The sequence below is a fragment of the Notolepis coatsorum genome (assembly GCF_963971535.1).
Source record: "Notolepis coatsorum genome assembly, contig: SCAFFOLD_392, whole genome shotgun sequence".
In the NCBI taxonomy this organism is placed as follows: Eukaryota; Metazoa; Chordata; class Actinopteri; order Aulopiformes; family Paralepididae; genus Notolepis; species Notolepis coatsorum.
This window is the reverse complement of record NW_028173238.1, coordinates 45,455-56,700: the sequence shown is the minus strand read 5'-3', so window position 1 is coordinate 56,700 and position 11,246 is coordinate 45,455. Positions and strand designations below refer to the sequence as shown.

The window sequence follows — 11,246 nt, the reverse complement described above, 5'->3', positions numbered from 1 at the left end:
TTGTTTCATTCATATTTTTCAAGATAAACGTGATTTATTAAATTAATGTCTCGATTATCATGGATTTTCTTTTTACAGACATCACATTTGATCACAAAAAAACAAATATCACTTTTATTCATAATTGCAACACATTTAATGAAATGCCGGTTTTAATTACAGATAAACATGCCTCTAAATGTAGTCGTTTGTCTCTTGTTTCTGTGCAGAGCTTGTGAGGTTGGTAGGAGGCAGCGTCTGTGCTGGGAGACTGGAGCTCAAGTACCATGGAGTCTGGAGACCTGCAGCAGAATGGGGACAGGGATCATGGACCATGAAGGCAGCAACTGTAGTGTGCAGACAGCTGGGCTGTGGCTCTGCTGTTTCAGCAAGAAACAGGGATGGTGGTTCTAGACAACCTGTATGGATCTTTAAGCCTAACTGTCATGGCTCTGAGTCTGCACTGAGGTGGTGTATAGGGGACATGGGTGGTGATTTTGTCTCTTCCATCGCGGAGGTGACCTGCTCAGGTAACTCTAACATCACATTCAGCTGCTGATCTTTACAGGCTCCCTCCGTCACAATGACTGTCAGTGGTTTACATCTGCATTGTTCATTAGGTGACTTAGGTTGTAACCAGCTTGAAATAATAAACAAACCTGTCAGCAATAAAGAATGAGAGTACTGAGAGATATATAGTACATGATATATACAATATAATATAGTACCATAATATAATAGCATATACTGCAAATATAGTTCAATATAATATACAAATGTATTATAATATTATTTAATGTGATATGATATAGCGTACAATACAGTATCATACTTTTATTTTTTATTTTTTTTATTAATATGCAATTAAAGCTCTTCTTCCCTTCTGTACCTATCAAAAATTGATTTGTTTAGTCTAGATTTGAATTGATTTATGTTTTCACAATATTTTAGTTCATCCTCCCAGGGGTCTCAAACTCGCGGCCCGCGGGCCATTTGCGGCCCGCGGGATGATATTTTGCGGCCCCCTACTTGACGTCAAAGTGTAGTGTTAATGCGGCCCGCACGCAACTGTTTGCTGAGTCGTTGCGCGAGGTTTGGACGTTTTATGCGGCTGCAGCACTGCAGATATACCCTACTCCAATGATCCGCACGGACATTAGACGGTGTTGCACTCGCTACTCAGTCTGTAGCAGTCGCAGAGACTCTGGCTAGTAGTGACGTTCGAATGTTGTGATTTTCGATGCAAAATAAATATTCAACATTCTCTTTTGAGACTCCGCCTCAGAGACTCTTATCCTTTGGCACTTGGAACTTGCTGTACTTTGCTTGCAGGTCTGCAGCCATTATTGCTGGATAATGAATAGCACCAACTTTAGCCACGGGACCGTTGTCAAGCTAAGCTAGCTGACCTAGCTCGTCTTCCCCGCAAGGTTTTCACATTGACATTTGATAACGTTAGTCAGCTAACGCTAGTCAGTAGCTACTTGACTTAAATACGATTCACCGTGGGTGCATTATTGTTGATAGACGGACAGAGTGTCAGGTCCTGGAGAAAGGACAGGCCATCATCTGATTTGATGTAACGTAGCTAACGCTAGCTTTTCAGCTAATGCTATAATAACACCAAGCAAAACACATCCCGTCCGAGCTCCCCGTCACACGCTCTGTCGGGGACAATGGAATTTAAGAAAGTGTATCTGCTGTTAAAATGACAAACAGCATCACACTTTAAAACACGTTCATTTTATAATCCTCACTCCGCAGGAGATACATGACGTCATGGGATCGGAGGCTAGAATTGACATGTATTGATTGATTGATTGATTGAAAACTGTATTAACAGATTGCAGAATGGGTACAATACAGTACAGCTCAATACACACAATTGTTAAGGGGATGCAGACCAGAGAAAGACTTTCGTCTTGTTTACATCAGGGTCCCCCATTTTCAATTCATCAGGACATATATGACATACAGATACCAAGTCCTCACTCAGTGGCAAGAAGCCATTCTCTCTCTGATGCATACATAATAAAATAATGTATGACTGAAGTGATGGAGACCATGTTTGAAGGCAAACAAAAGCAAATCCCCCTCAGATCGCACAGCAACCAGAATAAACAGCTTTGTGATAGAATAAAAAAAATGCACAGTGCATTTCCATAGCTGTGGATGAGTCCACTGACACCACTGAGAAGCCTATGTTCTGAAGAACCGTTCATGTTCTGAAGAACTGTTCATGTTCTGAATTGTTATTGCTAAAGATTGAGACGATTGGATCAGTTGTACTTTTTTTTGGAATACTTGAAACCCTTTTTTTGTGGAATATTTGATGCGGCCCAGCCTCACCCAGACTCTACCTCCAGCGGCCCCCAGGTACATTGAGTTTGAGACCCTTCTAGCCCATTCCACAGGGTGGCTCCGTAAGAGGAGATACACATTATTTTCAGGTTGGTTTTCATCACAGGTTTTTTGAAGTTCAATGGTCCTCTGAGGTTGTATCATTGATAAGCAGTGTTGGGAAAGTTATTTACTGTTCTGTAGGTATTTTCTCTATGTATCCAAATAAAGGCAAGTCAACCGTGAAAATAGGTACCATCTCCCCTCCAATATACTCAGCAACAACCTTCTTCAGACCTTCTCCACTCACAGGGTGGTGTTGCCCTGATCTTACATTCAGTTCCTGTTGTTTTGTTTACATCCATCACTTGTTCTGGTCGAATTTTTATACGGCGGGTTTCACATTGTTGTGCTGCAGTGTCAGATGCTTCATCAAATTAGATGTCGTATCTTTCACGGTTGCAAACGTTTTGCTCCCCCCACATAGTTTACAACAGACAGCTATTGAACGTAACGTTACCTCTCTTCCTCAGCCTCTATGCTGCTTCATGGCTAGTAGCTGACGTGCTCTCACTGTGGAGGACAAAAACACATTGCATTCTGGCAACATTGATGATGAATAGTTTATTTTCAGTCTTTTTTTACAGATAAATCAAAAACACACGTGTACTGTATGGACTTTCAAAAGAAAAAAAGAAAAAAAATCACAAGTGTACACATTCAAAGTAAGCTCACACACGAAATCCAAACTCAATGACCGAAAAAAGGAATAGGCTGAATGAAGCACATGCTTATTTTTGCCTATCCTTTACAATTCTTAAAAACTAAATATACTTTAATAGTAAGTATTGTGTTACGTTGTAACACAGTAACACAGCGTTACTTGCTTTAGTAACTAACTATGATATAATTTCTATTTTGGAAATTGTAAAGTCTTACAAAGTTACTGTGAAAGTAATACAATGACTAAGTAACGTGCTACTGGCCAACACTAATGATACGTGTGAACTGGACCACTGGCAATGATGTTACTTCAGACACATTTGGGTCTCATTCTCCAACAGACTTGTGACAAAGAGGGCTTCTCTTAGGGCCATTTGAGACCTTTTCGGGCAAGACATGAATATAGACAATATATTATAATTAGGGCTGTCAGTTTATCACGTTAATTAGATTAATTAATTACACAGCAAATTATCGCGTTATGAAAATTTACTCAAAATAAAATACAAAAAAAATACATTTTTTTTCTTTTTTTATAAAAAAAAAATCGTATTCATTCCATAAGAACGTAGAATACACATTTACAGACTTTTTTTAATATGGTCCATTTGCATGTTCTTAGTGTCTGATTCTAGGGACATCTATAGTAGATCTCCAGCTCTGAAGTACAGTTGACCATGGTTGACTTGGACAAACCTCTCCTAATCGCCCTCGTTTATCGGCCCCCTAGCAGCAAGGACTTTATTTCCCAATTTTCCGAGTTTCTGTCAAATACCATGTCCATCCATGGCAGAATCCTGATTCTTGGTGACTTTAATATTCATGTGTGCTGCCCATCCAAGCCTATGGTGTCTGATTTCATGGAATTGATCGACTCATTCGACTCACTTTGCTTACTACCACCGCCACCCACAAACTAGGCCATACGCTTGATTTTTCAGTGTCAAATGTGAATATTGATGAAAATGCATGCTCCTCTGATCACTGCTGTAATGTTCACCTCCTCTCTCTCTCTCCCCCCAGGCAAATCCTCCTCCCATGGGCGTCCCTCCCGCAGCATTAACCCCTTAACAACCAGTACGTTTTCCTCCACCTTCCTAGCTGCCCCTAACATCTGTACTATTGAAGCCTCTCCCTCCAACCTTAACATAGATCAGGGGTGGCCAACCCGCGGCTCGCGAGAAAATGTAGGTCTCACCATTGTTTGTTGATAGGCTTTCACTGGTACTTGTCCAGCTCCTCGACGCTTCTGATGACTAGAACTGTTGCTTGCTCTGGGATTCCGTTTAGTTTGATGAATATTTTGCAGTTGGATGTCCATGTTGAGTCGATCTTCTTCTTGAATCTGAGTTTTCTGGCTTTGCGGGCGATATCTCCGTTCCTCTTGTCAGGTGTTCGTTCAAGTACACATTTGTTCCTTGTAGCCGTCGTCCTTGTTTCAGTAGTGCCGTTTTTAATGTTCTTTTCGTGAACCTTAAGATCACAGCTGAACTGAACAGCTGAAGATCACACTGAACTGAACTGAACTGAACAGCTGGTTTGTCCGTTTTAACTCTTCGGGGAAGAAGATGGCATGCCTCCAGGTTGTTGATGTCCAGATTGATCCCACGAGTCTGGGAAAAATCAGCCACCTGTCGCTCCACTGAATTGGAGTCCTGGTCGGTAGGACTCCATTTCCTTGTAGTGCGCGGGAGTAAGACCTCGGTTTAACATCCAAACCTGATATAATAATGTCATTTATCCTCGAGTATTGTTCAAGGTCACAAACCCGGTTTTCCAGCACCTCAATGTTCTTGTCCTTCTCTATATTCTGGGCCTTGAGGGCTCTCACCTCCTCCATTAACCCCATGATAGTTTATATTCTGGGCCTTGAGGGCTCTCACCTCCTCCATTAACCCCATGATAGTTTATATTCTGGGCCTTGAGGGCTCTCACCTCCTCCATTAACCCCATGATAGTTTTCAACTGCATACTGACAGGTGTCATCTCTGCTGTGAGGAATTCGAGCGCCTTCTTCATCTCCTCAATCTCAAAGGCAAATTCCTTTTTTGGTGGCATTTCGTCGTTCTGTATTTGTACCTCGGCACTTAATGAAACTTTGAGAATTGTTAGCCGTTTCAATTAAATACTTTAGGCAAATTAAACGTTCCCGTGTCGGGAGCTCTCTTCCCACGCTGCAACTCGGATCTCGAAACTGTCCCCCATCTTGTTCTCAACCAGTAACATTCCTTAGGAGAGGAATGGATAATTGGTGGTGGTGGTTTGATTGATTGATTGATTGAAAATGTTAACAGATTGCAGAATGGGTACAATATGGTAATTATCACTTCATCTATAGGTTTCAAGTCCAATTCATGATATTTACATATTTACATACACGGAATACGAACAGGTGTATAAACCGTTGACCCAGCTGTCTGTTCAGTCACTGCTTCACTGGTTGACGTTGCTAAACCCTTGGCTATCAGCTATTTACATGACAGGTTCATCTAATTATCAGGCAGCACCATCATTAACCCTTTCACTGCCACACGACAGAAGGTTAACCCTTTACTATCACACAACCGACGGTCGGCTGTTGTGTGGCAGTGAAAGGGTTAACCTGTGAATTGTCGCAGTTACATTTTGCATACATTTTCTTAATCAAAACTCATGGTAAGACGATTGCACTAAATTGTACTATGTACTTCTAATACATTTAGGCAAACCTTCTTATAAAAACGGACTGGTCTCAGGAGTCCCCTCTACTATATATACTTTCACCGTCGACTAAAGACGCACTTCTTCAACCATTATCTGAAATGAAGAAAAAAAAGAAAATCGAACCCTAACTACCCTCACTGTCATGCACTCGTCCTAATAAACTAACCTGCACTGTAGCTCTGTAACAAAAACAGTTGGAGAGAGAAAGAACTGGACTGTTGTTGTTTTACTGAGTGTGTGTGGTGACACTTCCTCATCACTACTATACACATTTCTAGCTCTTCCTTGTGCAAATTAGTTACATTTTGCATACATTTTCTTAATGTTATGACTGTTATGATTCATGTACAGGGGAAGAGGTTAACGAATGGAAGACGTTTAAGGACCATTCTTCTTGCTACTACCTCTCAACGGAGATGAAGACCTGGACTGAGAGCAGATTGGACTGTCAGAGCAGAGGAGCTGACCTGGTGATCATCAACAGCCAGGCGGAACAGGTACTGTGTTGAAAAACGTCACTCATTCTTAAACAGGAAGCGTGTTCGCGTACACCTGAATGTCCATACAGACACGCCCCGCCAGCTCCTTATAAGGCAAGGGCCGTGTGCAAAACAGTGAGAGGCTCAGCGTTGCATCTGCTCCGTGCTGACCCCCGTATTCAACAGGTGGCACGGAAGCCATTTGCAACTGATCAAAATGATCAATTGCAAATGTGATCATTCTGCTCCCGGCTGCCCGAGGACGACGGGATCGGGATGGGTCAAGTGCAGATTTAATTTCATCTGCGAAAGATCCTGTGTGTGTTTCCTGTGTGTATCCTGTGTGTGTCTCAGACCATTGTTGTTTATTTACTACATTTACATTTACATTTAGTCATTTAGCTGACGCTTTTATCCAAAGCGACTTACAAGTTCTGTACGACAAGCCATCAGGAAGAGCACAACTCTATCAGCTGAGTAACAATGTTCATCAAAGTGTTGAGTGCTACAGTGTAGGTTAGTTTATTAGGACAAGTGCATGACAGTATGGTTAGTTAGGGTTAGATTTTTTTTTTTTTTTTTCTTTTTTCAGATAATGGTTGAAGAAGTGCGTCTTTAGTCGACGGCGAAAGATTGGACGTGTTTCGGCTGTCCTAACTGGGGTGGGTAGTTCATTCCACCATTGTGGGGCAAGGACTGAGAATAGGCGACTTCTCTTTGATGACCCTCCCGGAGCTTGGATAGGAGTAGGTCTGAGGCGGCCAGAAGATGCAGAGCGTAGGGGTCTTGAGGGTGTGTAGTTAGAGACCATTGACCGGAGGTAGGCGGGAGCAGTTCCCTTTGCCGCACGGTATGCTAGGTCGAGGGCCTTGAAGCGGATTCGTGCAGCAATGGGGAGCCAGTGCAGGTCCCTAAGAAGTGGGGTGACATGGGCCGACTTCGGTAGGTTTGAGATCAGGCGGGCCGCTGCGTTCTGAATGAGTTGAAGAGGCTTAGTGGCAGTGGCCGGGAGGCCAGCGAGCAGTGCGTTGCAGTAGTCGAGGCGGGAGATGACTGTTGATTGGACGAGGAGTTGGGTGGCTTCTTTTGTCAGGAAGGGGCGTATCCTTCTGACGTTGCTCAGGAGGAATCGGCAGGTTCTGGTTGTCGCTGCGATGTGAGCAGAGAAGTTCAACTGGTCGTCGAGGACAACACCAAGGTTCTTGGCGGTCGGGGACGCGGTAGCGATCTAATTTTGCAAACGGCCATCGCATTATAATGAGCTGGACAGGTGTGTAATGTGTGTGTGGTGACGTGAAAGCGTATCTGCCATGCCGAGACTAGGCGAGAGGCTCTCGTGAAATCGGCAGTGTCCGCCCTTTTAACTCCTCCCCCGGCTTCACTCGGCTACTCTCGTCTACTAGTCGAGGCGAACCGAAATCCATCTTGAACAAGCCTAATATCATAACAATAGCCGCTAGGCCGGTGTCTTCAACCACGTCTGGACTCTTTGTGATGTAAATATGGAATGTCCCAAGTTGCTGCTGTTTACAGAGTGTATTGTTGTCCAAAGGTGAATGATGTATGAGGACGTGTCTCACCGTTTGGAATTGACAACTGTTTTGATTTAACCCTTCATTCACCATCATTCACCTTTGGACAACAATACACTCTGTAAACAGCAGCAACTTGGGACATTCCATATTTACATCACAAACTTTGGGACTGAGTAGATAATTAATTAATCTTCTCTTTATTTTTATTATTTATATTAAAACTGAATCAAACCATAAACAAGGTTGCCTGTTGGGATGTTAGATCCTAATGTGAAAAACTGATTTTATATGTCTGCACTTTATGTGCTCATTTTATGCCTGTCTTTCTTCTGTTGTGAAGCACTTTGAGCTGCAGTTGTTGATGAGTTCGAATCCCATCAAGAATACAAAACATGTATTCTTTCGCCGGTTAAGGTTAGGCATGGTTAAGGTTAAGGTTCTAGAATGTTCGATTATGAAATCATACTGTGACATACTCCTCATGTAGTGTGAAAAAACATGCATTCTCATAAATATTACGATCAAATCTATTTTGTACTTGATGATACATTTGAAATTGGTTTGGTTATGATCATGTTATTAGTGTGTGTGTGTGTGTGTGTGTGTGTGTGTGTGTGTGTGTGTGTGTGTGTGTGTGTGTGTGTGTGTGTGTGTGTGTGTGTGTGTGTGTGTGTGTGTGTGTGTGTGTACAAAACTAATTAATAATATAATTATTATAAATGTCTCTCTCTGTATATGTGTCACCTCACAGCGCTTTATGCCAGATCTCTACATTTTCATTTTTCAGATTATTCCAGATTGCTAAAGTACAGAATCTAAGCTTTCAAATGATGTGTCATATGTTGAAATCTGAGAATGTTTTGAAACGATGTGTTTTGAAACGATAACTTTTCACACAGTTATCATATCACTCCTAGCTACACATACACACAGACCTCATATCCCTCCTAGCTACACATACACAGTTATCATATCACTCCTAGCTACACATACACACAGTCCTCATATCCCTCCTAGCTACACATACACACAGTTATCATATCAATCCTAGCTACACATACACACAGACCTCATATCCCTCCTAGCTACACATACACACAGTTATCATATCACTCCTAGCTACACATACACACAGTTATCATATCACTCCTAGCTACACATACACACAGACCTCATATCCCTCCTAGCTACACATACACACAGTTATCATATCACTCCTAGCTACACATACACACAGACCTCATATCCCTCCTAGCTACACATACACACAGTTATCATATCACTTCTAGCTACACATACACACAGTCCTCCTAGTTACACATGCGCGCAGTCCTCATGTCCCTCCTAGTTGCACATACGCACGGTCCTCATGTCATGAGGTGATGAGCATCTTAAACTATCTGGACTCAGTGGTTAAGAGGTGATGCAGCATCTTAAACTAGCTGGACTCAGTGGTTAAGAGGTGATGCAGCATCTTAAACTAGCTGGACTCAGTGGTTAAGAGGTGATGCAGCATCTTAAACTAGCTGGACTCAGTGGCTAAGAGGTGATGATGCAGCATCTTAAACTATCTGGACTCAGTGGTTAAGAGGTGATGCAGCATCTTAAACTAGCTGGACTCAGTGGTTAAGAGGTGATGCAGCATCTTAAACTAGCTGGACTCAGTGGCTAAGCGGTGATGCAGCATCTTAAACTACACACACACACACAGTGCTCATATCCCTCCTAGTTACACACACACACAGTGCTCATATCCCTCCTAGTTACACACACACACAGTGCTCATATCCCTCCTAGTTACACACACACACAGTGCTCATATCCCTCCTAGTTACACACACACACAGTGCTCATATCCCTCCTAGTTACACACACACACAGTGCTCATATCCCTCCTAGTTACACACACACACAGTGCTCATATCCCTCCTAGTTACACACACACACACACAGTTCTCATATCCCTCCTAGCCACCACAACCTAATGTTATGTAGCTCTCCACCTTGCTATCTGATGCTCATCACCTCTCTTAGACACTGATGTAGCAGTACTGTCTACCTGTATGTCATGTATGTCAATGTTATGATGAATTGAAAATGGGGGACCCTGATGTAAACAAGACGAAAGTCTTTCTCTGGTCTGCATCCCCTGGCCTTAACAATTGTATGTATTGAGCTGTACTACTGTGATTGATTGATTGATTGAAAAGTTTATTAACAGATTGCAGAATGGGTACAGTACAGTACAGCTCAATACATACAATTGTTAAGGGGATGCAGACCAGAGAAAGACTTTCGTCTTGTTTACATCAGGGTCCCCCATTTTCAATTCATCATAACATATATGACATACATGACATACAGATAGACAGTACTGCTACATCTATACATTTATGACATATCAGATTTGCAAAATGTATAGATGTAGCAGTACTGTCTATCTGTATGTCATGTATGTCATATATCTCCGCGTCTGCCCTCCATGCTCCGTGACTTTCCTTATTGAAGCGTTCTTATTAATGTCCGTGTTGCGCACACGTGGGAGGAGGGAGGGATGTCCCGGTGCCGGGTCAGGTGGTGTGGGGCATTCGCCTCAGGGCCCGTGGGGCATTCCAACCGTCACTGGTCTGGCCACAACGTGCTTCTTCTGCCAGCTCCAATACAAACTTGGCAGCAGGGTTAAAACAGAAAATTTATTTAAAGTAAAGTCTTCAATGTTAAACAGTGCCAGGCATGAAAGCCCAAATGCAGTCATTGAAACTGCTCAGTTTTGCTGCCCATATGGTCTGGCCACAACGTGCTTCTTGCAGCTCCTTGAATACAAACTTGGCAGCAGGGTTAAAACAGAACATTTATTTAAAGTGAATTATTCAATGTTAAACAGTGCCAGGCATGAAAGCCCAAATGCAGTCATTGATTGAATATTGTGAAATACTTGCTTTTTATATATTCTAATTCTTGACATGCCAGGACTGCACTTTTTTACTATTTAATTAAACTTGATTGTAAAAAATATTATCTGAAATTCATACTATTACAGAAACAGTGCTTGCATGAAAATGAAACGTACTGTAATAATGTTCTGCCGTTGTGTGTGTCACTGTTAGCTGGGGGTGTGTTTCCGCCCGGGAGAGATAGGGGGTGGCACCGGAAGTTAGTTTGTTGTCGTGGAATACACGTGTAAGCATGCATAGATATATATAGAACACTAGATAGCTTAAGGCGGAGTCACCAGCGTTGCTGAACCGCCGCCATCTTGCTCCAGTCAGCCTTGAGTGAGGGTTATCAGTAGCTGAGCTGCCTGGAGCAAGATGGCCGCCCTACGACAACGTCGCTCTCCATTGGCCGGCAGCGCGGGCTATCTAGTGTTCTATATCTATGTAAGCATGTGTAGCTGTGTGTGATGACGAGCGAGGTATTCACCTGTATGTAACCGATATCAATGGAATTAAACAACCCCAAAGAAGCACAAACCCCTCCTCATTCT

General features: G+C 42.6%; 1 protein-coding gene across 1 annotated transcript in view; it reads left to right on the top strand.

The window, feature by feature from the left end:
• Nucleotides 1-2,252: 2,252 nt before the first annotated feature.
• LOC311247840 (CD5 antigen-like) overlaps nt 2,253-11,246 on the top strand; it is a 36,204-nt gene continuing 27,210 nt past the window's right edge. Inside the window, exons 1-3 of the mRNA XM_084338832.1 lie at nt 2,253-2,355; nt 4,066-4,119; nt 6,097-6,242. Coding sequence (XP_084194958.1) covers nt 6,162-6,242 — 81 coding nt within the window. The 5' untranslated portion in view covers nt 2,253-2,355; nt 4,066-4,119; nt 6,097-6,161. The remainder of the gene's footprint in view (nt 2,356-4,065; nt 4,120-6,096; nt 6,243-11,246) is intronic.